Below are 15,059 nucleotides of genomic sequence, written 5' to 3' on the forward strand. Positions count from 1 at the left end.
GAGTCAGGGTATAAGGTGAACGTCACAAAAAGTGTACTTTTAGACTTATCACGACGGGTGGGAAGGATTGTAGAGTCTGGTTTACCCTTACCAATCTCCCTCACTAGAACGTTCATGAAATATTTAGGGATAGGGGTGGGTAGAATGGCCTCTACCCTTTACTCCTTGAATTTTCCACCTCTGATTCAGAAGGTGGTTGGCGAACCGAGAAGGTGGATCTCTCTCCCTCTTCCTCTATTGGCTCGCAGTCACCTGATAAAAATGTTGAGTTATTCTAAATTGCTCTACCCCCTCCAAACGATACCGGTATTGTTGAAACACACTGATCTTGCTTTCCTTACTACTGCGTTCACCAAGTTCCTCTGTGCCAATAGACGACCCCGTATTGCCCTTCGTAAACATATGCTGCCCAAAGGAAAAGGTGGCCTCAGTTTCCCAGATGTCAGACATTACAATCTTGCCTGCCTAGTTCGCCATTGCAAAGACTAGGTGAGAGAAGAATACTCCAATATGGCTTTAGAATCTGACCTGATAAGCCCCTAGTCACTATCGGCTCTCCTACACACTAGACTTGGTGCGGACCCCCTACAGTTACGGGGTTCATGCATAGTCCGTGACACGTTAGCAGCTTGGAAGATAGGCCGGGCATCCATACAACTTCCATTCTCAATCCGTAAACACATTCCCCTGTGGAATCTCCCTGAGTTCACCCTTGGAAGGGAGAATAGTATGTTCTCCTTGGAGAGAGGCTGGCATATCGTCGGTCCAACACCTAGTTTGTGGGGCAGAGCCACGTTGTCTTACTTCTCGGCATTCTTTCTTATTTACTTACTGGGAGGACGGATTCCAGTACTTGAGGGTTGGACCAAGGTTTGCAAAGCCGTTGTTAAACAATGGAGGGATATCCAATTTAGGATTATGCATCATACTATTTATGGCTTTACTTTCCCTCATAGAGTAGGGCTCACAGAACGGTCCTGATCCATGGTAGGGTGACATGCCCCTTGTCTACAAGGTTTTGGTCTGCCCTCTTTACGCTCTTGGAAGCTCGACTGTGTGTCTCCGTACCTATAGACCCACTGCTTATCATACTCTATGTGGCTCCTGAAGGGGTTGCAGTAACGCTTTTGCTCCATTTGATCATCCTGGTGGCTAAGCGGAGCTCATTGACACATTGGTTACTACCCGACATGCTTCAGGTTTTGCTTCATGAGAAAAAGTATTTATTTATGGATTTGACAGATCTTAGCCGGAACAAAGAAAAAACTGCAAAATCTTTCTTTAAGAAATGGAAGCCCTTCTAGGATACTACCTGGTACTTGACAAGAGCTGTGGCAGGATCTTTAGGTAGACTACGGGTCACACAGTGAGTATGGCCAACAAGATGTCTGAGGCTCCTAGGCTGCGCTTATACCTCTGTTCTGTAACTCTTTCTCTAGCTTATCACTGTTTTTACCCTGTGTATGTCTGCTCTGGGAATGGAGGTAGACGAACCTCCCATGGACCAATGTTTAGGGGTGTTGGAATTGTTCTCTACACTTGTCTTGTTCTTTTTGGGCTTATAGTCCAACTTCACTTCTTATTATGTGAATTCAAGTAGAGAAAACAGACATGGTCGCACATCCACAAATTGTATTCTGATCTAATTGCTTCTCAGCATAAATTCAAAAACTCACTTCTTATTATGTTTATGGCAAGACCTCATGTCTCTGCCCGGGGAATGTCCCAGTATACAGGCTTGTTTTGTGATTTATATGAAAAACCCAATAAAAAAATATCCTTTTTCTATAATAGATTGATTGGTAGGAGATAGATAGATAGATAGATAGGATATAGATATGATATGAGATAGATAGATATGAGATAGATAGATATATATGAGATAGATAGATAGATATGAGATAGATAGCTATGAGATGGATAGATATGAGATGGATAGATAGATATGAGATAGATAGATATGAGATAGATAAATAGATATGAGATAGATATGAGATAGATAGATATGAGATAGATATGAGATAGATAGATATGAGATAGATAGATATAAGATAGATAGATATGAGATAGATAGATAGATATGAGATAGATATGAGATAGATATGAGATAGATATGAGATAGATATGAGATAGATAGATATAAGATAAATAGATAGATAGATAGATAGAAGATAGATAGATAGATAGATAGATAGATATGAGATAGGTAGATAGATAGATATGAGATAGATAGATATGAGATAGGTAGATAGATAGATATGAGATAGATATGAGATAGATAGATATGAGATAGATAGATAGATATGAGATAGATAGATAAATAGATAGATATGAGATAGATGATAGATATGAGATAGATGATAGATAGATAGATATGAGATAGGTAGATAGATAGATATGAGATAGGTAGATAGATAGATATGAGATAGATATATAGATATGAGATAGATAGATAGATAGATATGAGATAGATAGATAGATATGAGATAGATAGATAGATAAATAGATAGATATAAGATAGATGATAGATATGAGATAGATGATAGATAGATAGATATGAGATAGATGATAGATAGATAGATAGATATGAGATATAGATAGATATGAGATATAGATAGATAGATAGATATTGGCCATATTTTTGAAGTCTACCTCTTTAAAAGACAATCGTTCCCTGCTATTTTTTTGGTGGTCTTATTTTGCATATCAAATCTTAGTAAGCTGAGCTAAGGGGGTGTCCGATAGATAATGTACACCCATGTGCACTCAAAATACTAAACAAGTACACACAACAGTGGGGCAATAAAGTATTTAGTCAGCCACCAATTGTGCAAGTTCTCCCACTTAAAAAGATGAGAGGCTGTAATTTCCATCATAGGTTATAACCTCAACTATGAGAGACAGAATGAGAAAAAAATCCATAAAATCACATTGTCTGATTTTTTTAAAGAATTTATTTGCAAATTATGGTGGAAAATAAGTATTTGGTCACCCACAAACAAGTAAGACTTCTGGCTCTCACAGACCTGTAAGGCTGGGTTCACATCACGTTTTTCAAGTATGTTTCCTGTATACGTTTTCATTATTGATATACATAGACAAATAATTGAAAACCGTATGCACCCGGTTGTGTACGGTTTGCTTACTATACGTTTTTTCCCGTACTCAAAACCGTGGTTGACCACGGTTTTGTTTCCAGTTTAAAAACCGTACTGCAACAACATAATTTTTTTTTTAAACATGGACGTCAATGGGAAACGCACAATACGGTTCCATACGGGAAACAGTATACGGTTTTTACTTTGCACATGCGCATTTGCATCCTAAAGTCCCCACCCAACACCCCTCCCATTAAAAATGGACAAAATTTTCAAAAACGTGCCAAGACCAAAGGACACCAGAAACAAAATTGTAGACCTGCACCAGGCTGGGAAGACTGAATCTGCAATAGGCAAGCAGCTTGGTGTGAAGAAATCAACTGTGGGAGCAATTATTAGAAAATGGAAGACCTACAAGACCACTGATAATCTCCCTCGATCTGCGGCTCCACGCAAGATCTCACCCCGTGGTTACAAAATGATCACAAGGGGGGACCTAGTGAATGACCTGCAGAGAGCTGGGACCAAAGTAACAAAGGCTACCATCAGTAACACACTACACCGCCAGGGACTCAAATCATGCAATGCCAGACGTGTCCCCCTGCTAAGCCAGTACATGTCCAGTCCCGTCTGAAGTTTGATAGAGAGCATTTGGATGATCCAGAAGAGGATTAAGAGAATGTCATATGGTCAGATGAAACCAAAGTAGAACTTTTTGGTAAAAACTCAACTCGTGTTTGGAGGAGAAAGAATGCTGAGTTGCATCCAAAGAACACCATACCTACTGTGAAGCATGGGGGTGGAAACATCATGCTTGGGAGCTGTTTTTCTGCAAAGGGACCAGGACGACTGATCCGTGTAAAGGAAAGAATGAATGGGACCATGTATCGTGAGATTTTGAGTGAAAACCTCCTTCCATCAGCAAGGGCATTGAAGATGAAACGTGGCTGGGTCTTTCAGCATTACAATGATCCCAAACACACCTCCCGGGCAACGAAGGAGTGGCTTTGTAAGAAGCATTTCAAGGTCCTGGAGTGGCCTAGCCAGTCTCCAGATCTCAACCCCATAGAAAACCTTTGGAGTGAGTTAAAAGTCCGTGTTACTCAGCGGACAGCCCCAAAACATCACTGCTCTAGAGGAGATCTGCATGGAGGAATGGGCCAAAATACCAGCAACAGTGTGTGAAAACCTTGTGAAGACTTACAGAAAACGTTTGACCTCTGTCATTGCAAACAAAAGGTATATAACAAAGTATTGAGATGAACTTTTGTTACTGACCAAATACTTATTTCCCACCACAATTTGCAAATAAATTCTTTAAAAAATCAGACAATGTGATTTTATGGATTTTGTTCTCATTATGTCTCTCATAGTTGAGGTATACCTATGATGAAAATTACAGACTAAATACTTTTTTGCCCCACTGTAGGTCATCAGCAGCTGCCCTGCTTGTTGATGTTGAGGTCTCATCATGTCTAATCGTAACTACCGAGAGTCAATTTTCGGCCGACTTACCTTCACCGTGAGGAGGAAGAGCAAAGACGCAGAGAGGATGCTGAAGGCGTTACCCAAAAAGGCCACATGGTGCAGGCTGACGAACGAGACTTTGTCCTTCCGGTATCCTTCCCACTGCTGGTCGGCCAAGCTGCCACGGCTCAGATACACAACCACGGTGCTCACCGTCAAGACCATGAGTAGCCACTGAACGTAGTTCCAGACGTTGGTGAAGTAGAGCCGCCCCTCCTTTCTGATACACAGACACTCGGCGAGCACAAAGTACACGACAAACATCATGAGAAAGACCTGTCAAGAGTGTTCAAGAATGCCGATCCTTGTTATTAACAGAGACAACTCATTTGTTCTCCAAACTGTGGACCTCCAGAGAATTTGGAGGTCCACAGTTTGGCATACACTGGTATAGGGAATGCCACTTACCATCATGATAAGAAGTAGGTGAGTACCGCTGCTCAGACGCAGTAAAGGAAAGGCTCTTATTTCAGCTGATGGGAGGGATCTACCGGCCAATGGGAACTCCAGCAGCAACGTCACCGAGGAGTAGAGGTGGACCCCAGGGCTGTATAAAGAGAACTCCACAAACAGAGCCCTCGTCCTACAAGGACAAAAACATGGGTGGCAGGTCATTACAATACAGTGGTCCCTCAAGTTACAATATTAATTGGTTCCACGACGACCATTGCATGTTGAAACCATTGTATGTTGAGAATAACTCTATGGAAACCTGGTAATTGATTTTGAAGCCCCCAAAATGTCATCCAAAAATAGGAGAAAGTGATGATTAAAGAAAAATAAGTCGATAACTAATATAGATAAAGCAAATCCTTACATATAAAAGTAATAAAGATCTGCTGGGAGCTGTAATCACTGTTTATGTAGAGGACAGGAGCTTCTTCAGGGTCCTGTACAGAACACACAATGTCCTAAAAAAGTAACATGGAGCTGCCCTCACCTGGTGTCCAAAAGAGCAGCTAACCCTGGCACAGGTAAAGAGTACAGAACATGTAATACCTCCCTGTACTGTAGGGGGCGCTACCAGACACCAGTCAGTGCATACACTTCAGTAATACAGGTAAAGAGTAGTACAGAACATGTAATACCTCCCTGTACTGTAGGAGGCGCTACCAGACACCAGTCAGTGCATGTACTTCAGTAATACAGGTAAAGAGTAGTACAGAACATGTAATACCTCCCTGTACTGTAGGGGGCGCTACCAGACACCAGTCAGTGCATGTACTTCAGTAATACAGGTAAAGAGTAGTACAGAACATGTAATACCTCCCTGTACTGTAGGAGGCGCTACCAGACACCAGTCAGTGCATGTACTTCAGTAATACAGGTAAAGAGTAGTACAGAACATGTAATACCTCCCTGTACTGTAGGGGGCGCTACCAGACACCAGTCAGTGCATACACTTCAGTAATACAGGTAAAGAGTAGTACAGAACATGTAATACCTCCCTGTACTGTAGGGGGCGCTACTAGACACCAGTCAGTACATACACTTCAGTAATACAGGTAAAGAGTAGTACAGAACATGTAATACCTCCCTGTACTGTAGGGGGCACTACCAGACAGCAGTCAGTGCATACACTTCAGTAATACAGGTAAAGAGAAGTACAGAACATGTAATACCTCCCTGTACTGTATGGGGTGCTACCAGACACCAGTCAGTGCATGCACTTCAGTAATACAGGGGTTTTACCAGTAAAATGTCCATTCTGATTGGTCGGTTCTTCCAGCCACTGACATGTTTCACAGATCTGGACTGTCCGTAGCATTGTATGGTGAGTCTGGTTTCAAGTTACAATGGTCCAGAAAAGACATTATATGTTGAAACAATTGTATGTTGAGGCCATTGTAAGTTGAGGGATCACTGTATGGGATTGCCAATGGTAGAGCTAAACTTGATCAGATACAAAACTTACAGGCTATCAATCCAGAACTCCTGCTGAAGGTCCTCTAAGATGGCCCGGTTCTCCTCCAAGCTGCCCCCCAGCTGTTGAATGTATCCAGAACTGTCATAGAACGAGAGAAAACCCCAATACCAGGCCCTGGAGGAGAGACAAGAAATGATGTATAGTCAACCACAGCCTGACGTAAGGTGCTAAACACTTCTTGGCGGCTATAAGGAGTGGTGGGACTATAAGGTGGTACTTACCCTGTGTTATCTGGTGGAGAATACGACCAGTCCCGGGAAGACATGGCGGAAGCGTTAGACCAAGCAATGTTATAGTTGGTGTTGTCAAACTCTTCTAAACAGGTCTCAGGGCTGGACGACCAATGGACATCACACGTGGCTGAGAGAGGAGTTAAAATGTGAGGATGGTCCATATACTTGCAAACAGTCATGATTTTGGCAGGAAAATCCTGAGAACTGGACCCCAAAAATGGAGAAGTTCCTTTGTATGCCTTGTGCTCACCTATTTTAGTTGATGTGGCAGGCATGAGTTTGCAGGTCAATCACTGAAATGATTTCCTAAAGCCTCCTACATTTCCTAAGAATCCTCTCGCTTTGCAGAGAGAGAGAGGTGTGTGGAGTCTTATCACTGCACCTGATCTAATTAGGCTGCTGGAGTTCAGCCAGGTGAACTGAGTAGACTCAATGTGGACAGACCTCAACTTGCATATATGTGCAGTTTTTGTACATTTTCTTATTGAAAATGTGTTTTTCAGATAAATATTGCAGTGTATAACAATTGAGGTTTAACAATTGAGGTGTTTTATGAAGATTTGAAGTTTTTAGGTTGTTTTCATACATTTACTGCATTTGGGCAGTCTATGTTTTTACTTTGATTTGCACAATTGTGGTAAAATAGCGCCAACCTTTGCCATAATTTTGGGAAAATCTCGTCAAAAAAACTGCCCAAAAAATGCAATGTGTGAACACATCCCTGGGGTAGGTGTATAACTACTATATACTGTATCCTGATTCCATAGAGATAGCAGGAGCAGTATACAGATCTGGGAGGGGGGTCTGGATGATCAGGAGCGATCTGATAGGTGATGATGTCATCCTGTAGTTTGCAGGAAGTCAGCTGACCCAGGACTGACCACTTCCTCTGACACATCTTAATGATTAGTGGGTCAAGTGGGTCAAGCTGGCGATGGCATGACCCAGTTACAGTAATGAAAAGCATAGATGCAGCTGTGTTGTAATAAAACAGAAGTAGCTGTAGGGCTAGTGATGGTGAGTGTGCATTATATGGTCAAAAAAAATGGAGTGCTCCTTTAAGTATCAGATTCATACTCTGCAAACAGACATTTGGCCATAGCCAATAGGGTCCCAAAAACTCCCTCCTACAATGGCTCCCAATGATCACATGACCACCAGCTCAATTCAGTGTATCCTCTGAAATTTTCTGTGTCCTTAAAGGGGGACTCCGCCCCTAGACATCTTATCCCCTATCCGAAGGCCAGCGGCTGGACCCCCGCGATCTCCCTGCTTCACCCAACGTTTGTTTAGAGCGTCGGGTGCAGCCCTGGAGGCTCGTAACATCACAGCCACACCCCACAATGCAAGTCTTTGGGAGGTGGTGTTACAGCCATTACGCCTCCTCCCATAGACTTGCATTGAGGGGGCGTGGCCGTGATGTCATGAGCCTCCGCCCCGCATCGCCAGTCATCCGGCACGGAGCGAACTTCTCTCCGTGCACCAGAGAACGCGACGGGACCCCCACAATCAGACATCTTATCCCCTATCTTTTGGATAGGGGATAAGATGTCTAGGGGCAGAGTACCCCTTTAAAAGTCACATGACATGTAACATAGTACCGCACCTTTCTTTAACCGGATCTGGCGTAAGCGAGCGGACCCCAACAAGCTGCTGTAGCTCCCCCGCTGATTATCATACAGACATGGCAGCAGCATGTCCGAAGCCCAGGCCCAGAACTCATCAGACCTGTGGAGGATAGAACAGATTGAGATATCGTTCTATACGTCCTAACAGATTTCTGTTAAAGATCCATTGACATTCTGAGATAGATTATTGATGTCTGGACTCTACCTCTTAATCTGCATGAACTTGTGGCTCCCCATCTCCTGTCGCACTGAGCGCTGCAGCATGTAGGCCTTGTGGTTCACCGAAGCATCTCCATAGTTGGTCAGGAGGACGACCAGGAAGAAGAGTGTATAAACCATAAGGTTCTGTATAGACAGATAAAAAGAGATTATAAGAAGACCGGGGTCCTACAGATGTATCCAGTATATACAATCCACTATGAGCCTGGACCAGGCTGATACATTTTACATGCACTGTTACATTGTAGCAGACTATCAAGGCAGGAGAGACTGTGCTCTGGATGTCTATAGATACAATTGTAACAAACCAGCAGCTGTCAGAAGTATTAGGTCTACATAAGTTATCAGCCTATGGATGCAAACAATGGATGTTTCCATTCATTGACAGTAAAAAGCGGTGTTACTCCAGTTTTTTTTTAATCAACTGGTGCCAGAAAGTTAAACAGATTTGTAAATTACTTCTATTAAAAAATCTGAATCCTTCCAGTACTTATCAGCTGCTATATACGAGAGGAAGTTCTTTTCTTTTTGAATTTCTTTTCTGTATGACCACAGTGCTCTCTGCTGACACCTCTGTCCATTTTAGGAACTGTCCAGAGTAGGAGAGGTTTGCTATGAGGATTTGCTCCTACTCTGGACAGTTCCTAAAATGGACAGAGGTGTCAGCAGAGAGCACTGTGGTCATACAGAAAAGAAATTCAAAAAGAAAAGAACTTCCTGTGGATCATACAGTAGCTGATAAGTACTGGAAGGATTAAGATTATTAAATAGAAGTTATTTACAAATCTGTTTAACTTTCTGGCACCAGTTGATTAAAAAAAAAAAAAAAAAATTCCACTGGAGTACCCCTTAAAACATTTTAGGGCAGTTATGAAAAATGGTGAATTATACTCACCAGTAATTGTATTTTTTGGAAGTCTCCATGACAGCACCTGGAGATTGCCTAACTGGGACAGGAAAAACACCTGAGAGTTTAAAACCCCACTCCTTCCTCTCAATTCCCACCGAGTAGAAAAGGAAAAAAAGTGATCACCGAAAGGACCAAACCAGAAGGAAAAGTAAACCAAAAAGTGTGGGAATTATGGATGCGGATGTCACGGAGCAGGTAGTGGATCCTCCACCTGTGTGGCTGATTACTCGGACCGTATCGAGGAGCGGAGTCTAAGGTGCCGCTGGTCTTCACCAGAGCCCGCCGCAAGGCAGGATGGATTTGCTGCGGCAGGCGGCACCCAGGTCGCTACCCCCGATACGGCTCGACCACACAGGTACTGGGCAAGGCGAGGTACAGGAGGATGGGACAGAGGCGTAGTCAACGTAGCAGAAGGTCAAGGCAGGCGGCAAAGGTTCGTGGTCAAAAAACGTAGCAAGGAAGTCGGGTAACACGGGTAGGCAGAGCAGGCAATGTGAATGCTTTCTCTTAGTCAAAAAGCACTGAAGATCCAGCACCGATGTGTGGGAGGTGCAGGAATTTACAATATAGTGTTCAGGTGCACTTACTAATTATGGGCGCACTGACCCTTTAAGCACCGGCGCGCACGCACCCTAAGGGACGGGGACGCATGCGCCGAGGCTTAGACGGAGCAGCAGTGAACGTGGGTAAGTGATGGGCCGGGATTCGCATGCGGGCGCATCCCGCAATGCGAATCCCAGCCCTGCCGGTGAGCGGGGACAATGAACTACTGTGCTCCAGGCCGGGGAGCGGGGACACGGGGCTACGTATGTAACAATGGAGACTTCCAAGAAATACAATTATCGGTGAGTATAACTCACCATTTCACCTGTTGTCTCCATGACAGCATCCTGAGATAAATACCAAAGAATAGTATTTTAGGGAGGGACCACAGCACTCAAGACCTTGCATCCAAAAGCCATGTCCTGATTAGAAAGAACATCTAATCTATAATGTTTGGAAAACGTATGTAAATTTTTCCATGTGGCGGCACGACAAATCTGTTCCATAGAAGCAGATGCTCTCTCTGCCCATGAAGAAGAGACTGCACGTGTAGAATGAGCCTTTAATTTAAGAAGGGGATCTTTTCCTCTTGCAGAATAGGCTTCTGAGATGGCCATGCGGATCCATCTTGCAATCGAACTTTTGGAAGCCTTTTTCCCCTTGTTGGGACCTGCAAATTGGAGAAAAGGGGTTTTGTCTTTCCCCCAGGAACGAGAGGATTAAACATACAGTGGTCCCTCAACATAAGATGGTAATCCGTTCCAAATGGACCATCGTTTGTTGAAACCATCGTATGCTGAGGGATCCGTGCAATGTAAAGTATAGGACAGTGGTCTACAACCTGCGGACCTCCAGATGTTGCAAAACTACAACACCCAGCATGCCCGGACAGCCAACGGCTGTCCGGGCATGCTGGGAGTTGTAGTTTTGCAACATCTGGAGGTCTGCAGGTTGAAGACCACTGGTATTGGAGGTTATACTCACCTGTCCCCGCCGCTCTGGACCGTCACCGTTGCCCTGGATGTGGCCTTCCATCGCTGTCGCCGCATCCCCGGGGTGTCCCCGACGCTCCGGCAAGGCCTCTGCTTCCCTGGTATCTTCGCTCTCCGTCCTCGCCATCATGTCGCTACGCACGCCGCTCCTATTGGATGACGGGACGGCGTGTGCAGCGACGTGATGACGACGATGGAGAGCGCCGACGATGCAGGGGATCCCGAAGAGGACGCGCCGGAGACAGGTAAGTGATCGTCAGCGGACCACACGGGGCACCGTAAACGGCTATCCGGTGGCAGCTGAAGCAGTCTGCGCTGCCGGATAGCCGTTTATGCGATGGCCCCGACATACAAAAGCATCGTATGTTGATGCTGCCTCTGAGAGACCATTGTATGTTGAAATGATCGTATGTCGGGGCCATCGTAGGTCGGGGGGTCACTGTACTGTAAAACGGCTCTCCTTACATCTAAACCATAGAACGATCTTTCCTGATCATTTTTAGGAGCCAAGCAAAAGGAAGGTATAACAATATCATGTGACCTATGAAAAGAGGAAGAAACTTTAGGCAAAAAGTTAGGGTCTAATTTTAGGATAATTTTATCATCCCTGACCATAAAGAAAGGCTGTAAGGTAGAGACGGCCTGAATCTCACTGACTCTACGTGCAGATGTTATTGCTACCAAAAAGACAGTTTTTAAGGTAAGGAATTTAGTAGAGATGGACTCTAATGGTTCAAAGGGAGGCTAAGTAAGGGCTACAAGGACTACATTAAAGTTCCAAGGAGGACAGAGGTTAGTAATCCTAGGCCTAAGTTTTTCAGTGGCTTTAATAAACCTAGAAACCCAACAGTCATCTCCTAATTTAAAGGGGTAGTCCAGTGGTGAAAAACTTATCCCCTATCCTAAGGATAGGGGATAAGTTTGAGATCGCGGGGGGTCCGACCGCTGGGGCCCCCTGCGATCTCTCAGTACAGGGCCCCAGCTCTCCGGCCACATAGCGGGTGTCGACCCCCGCACAAAGCGGCGGCCGACACGCCCCCTCAATACATCTCAATGGCAGAGCCGGAGATTGCCGAAGGCAGCGCTTCGGCTCTGCCATAGAGTTGTATTGAGGGGGCGTGTCGTCCGCCGCTTCGTGCGGAGGTCGACACGCCCCCTTCCCGCGGGCTCTTGGGGCTCCGTACAGGAGATCGCAGGGGGCCCCAGCGGTCGGACCCCCCGCGATCTGCAACTTATCCCCTATCCTTAATATAGGGGATAAGTTGTTCACCACTGAGTCACCACTGAGTCACCACTGGACTACTCCTTTAACTTGAAAAAGAGCACTGTATTCCGCTACAATCAAATTGCTCATTTCTTGTCGGGTCTTAAGAAGACGGGGAAGGACATTACTTCCCGCACCTCTTATGAACCTTTCTGCCTGAGAGCTTCCGATAGTCGGGGCATTATTTCCACTATCTATGATACCTTATTGTCTACCCCCACCCAATTGCCGTACATGATTGCCTGGGAGAAGGACCTGGGGGAAGGAAATTGAATTGAAAGATTGGATCCTTAGCGCCTCTGTCAACTCCAAACTCTCCATTAACACATCCTTGCAGGAAGCGGGCTGGAAAGTGCTCCTTCGATGGTACTTGGTCCCTACTAGAATAGCTAAAATGTACCCCACAGCTTCTCCATTAGGCTTCCGTAATTGCCAGCAGATGGGAACTATGTTTCATATGTGGTGGGCTTGCCCACGTGTAAAATGCTTTTGGATACGGGTCTATTATTTTATTTTGTCGGAAACAGGTGTGAACCTCGTGAAATCCCCGGAGCAAGCTCTACTAAATGCCCCAATCCTGAATATCTCAAAGGGACTATGCAAACTTATTTCCTACATCTTTCTAGCCGCTAAGATAGCCATAGCGACTAATTGGAAATCAAGTTCTATTCAATTTCAGCTGATACGCCCCAAGTTAAATTGGATAATGGCTAATGACAAATTGACGAGCCTTTTAAATGATTCCCAACAGTCGATTGAGGCTACCTGGCAACCTTGGGTGGACTATCTGGGTAATCCTTCTTGAAGTTTCTGTCTCTCTTCTTTTCTCCTCTTACCTTCCTTTCTTTTTCTCCTACTGGAACTATTCTCCCTCCCCTGTTTCGTTCCTTGTGCTGTTTCCCCTTGTGTGTCTGTCTTTGTATTGTTTAAAACCCGGTGTCTCCGGGCTAATTTGTCTGATCATATACTGGTTGACTTAGGTAGCTTTGGCTCCTTCCAAAGGCTGATCTTGTGTCTCTTGTTCAAGCGGAGGAGCCTTCATAGGAATCCCTTAATGGGAAGCCACAACTGAACCTTTCGGTCTTATGTTTAATATATTGCTAATTACTTGTTGAAGTTTACAATTCTTTACAGTTGGCATAATGTGTACTGCTGACGTTATACGTTTTGTATGCTTATTCATTTTTGATCACCTTAATAATAATAAAAACCTTGAAACAGAAAAAGAGCACTGAGGGCTGAAACCGGCACCTTTAAAGTACCGGGAGAGAGACCCAGATCAAAGCCATCCTGTAGAAAAGTAAGTATACATGGAATGTTAGGAGAGTCAAGTGAAAAAGAAGACACACACCAAGAAATCTATTTTTTCCAAACCTTAGAATAGATCTTACAGGTGGAAGGTTTGTGACTGGCTAGCAGGGTGTTAATTACTTTTCCAGAGAAACCCTTCCTCTCTAGCAGTAGCTTCTGAGTTTCCAGGCCGCTAGACTGAGGGTATGAACCTGACTGTGCTGGATCGGACCCTGGGTAAGTAGATCTGGACGAGGAGGGAACAGTATTGGATCTTCCAGACTCATTTACTTTAAAAGAGGAAACCAACGCCTTTTCGGCCAAAAGGGGGCTATCAGGATTAAGGTACAAGAGTGGATCATCAGCTTGTGTAGTACTCTGGGGATTAGGACTATTGGGGGGAAAGCATATCCAAGGCTGAAAGACCAGTCTTGAACTAAAGCATCCACTGCCAATGGAGAGTCTTTGGGATTCAGAGAGAAGAATCTTTGTGACTTATCTTGGAAGCGAACAAATCTATCTGGGGTAGGCCCCAGGCGCTGACTACTGACGAGAATGCCCAATCTGCATCTCCATTCCCCCGGATCTATGAAGTGCCGGCTTAGAAAATCTGCTCTGATGTTCCATATCCCCATGAGATGTACGGCTGAGATGGAAAGCACGTTCTGTTCTGCCCAACAGAATATTTGACCTGAGACTGGCTGAAGAGCTGAGTGGCGAGGCCCCCCCTAATGACGAATGAACGCCACTGCAGTCGTGATGTGAGCCATAATTTTTGTGAAAATGCGGGGGGGCCGAGGAGAATTAAAGCTAGGGGACCTGGGGATTGGTTGGTTACCATAAATCTTGGGCGAGAGGAAAATTCTATCTGGTAACCCTCCTGAATTATGTTGACTATCCAAGGGTTGGGAATCATTGATTCCCAAATGGGGGTCGAAGGATGACAGTCTCGCCCCTACCAGAATGGCGTCATTGTTTACCTCCCCCAGTGTTGGACTGGTTGGGGTTAAACAAGAAGCCTCTTCCTTTACCTCCTTTACTGTAAGACCAACGGCCTGTCTTACCCTTTTCCCCTCTAAAGGACTGATTAGTTTGAGAAAAGAGACGAAAAGGGGTCTTTTTTCTCTTTGGGAAAACCTTTTTTGTTGTCAGAAGCCTTCGCCAGGATACTATCTAAATCAGATATCTCGATGAACCAAGTTCTATGGTGCTGCAATCAATCACCAGGTGCGGAGCTCCACTCTTAGCTCCCAAACATGCAGTATACAAGATTCCTTGTTCTTTATACGCAAAGGCAGCACTATCATACACATGAAAAAGATAAACTCACTGTTCCAGTAGAGTATAAACGACCAGCCGGTCTTCTTTATTTTTTCTCTTTCTTCAATAAAGTGCAGCATGCAACATTTACATCACAGCCAGGTATTC

At 44.5% G+C, this 15,059-nt stretch overlaps 1 protein-coding gene across 2 annotated transcripts in view; it reads right to left on the minus strand.

The window, feature by feature from the left end:
- Positions 1-15,059, minus strand: part of PKD1 (polycystin 1, transient receptor potential channel interacting) — a 185,255-nt gene that overhangs the window by 9,746 nt on the left and 160,450 nt on the right. For both annotated transcript variants that reach the window (XM_056535584.1, XM_056535585.1), the window contains exons 37-42: positions 8,619-8,758; positions 8,392-8,513; positions 6,774-6,912; positions 6,541-6,666; positions 5,034-5,208; positions 4,614-4,901 (exon numbers count right to left, since the gene is read on the minus strand). In XM_056535584.1, coding sequence (XP_056391559.1) covers positions 4,614-4,901; positions 5,034-5,208; positions 6,541-6,666; positions 6,774-6,912; positions 8,392-8,513; positions 8,619-8,758 — 990 coding nt within the window. The remainder of the gene's footprint in view (positions 1-4,613; positions 4,902-5,033; positions 5,209-6,540; positions 6,667-6,773; positions 6,913-8,391; positions 8,514-8,618; positions 8,759-15,059) is intronic.

Source organism: Hyla sarda, chromosome 8 (assembly GCF_029499605.1).
Source record: "Hyla sarda isolate aHylSar1 chromosome 8, aHylSar1.hap1, whole genome shotgun sequence".
Taxonomy (NCBI): Eukaryota; Metazoa; Chordata; class Amphibia; order Anura; family Hylidae; genus Hyla; species Hyla sarda.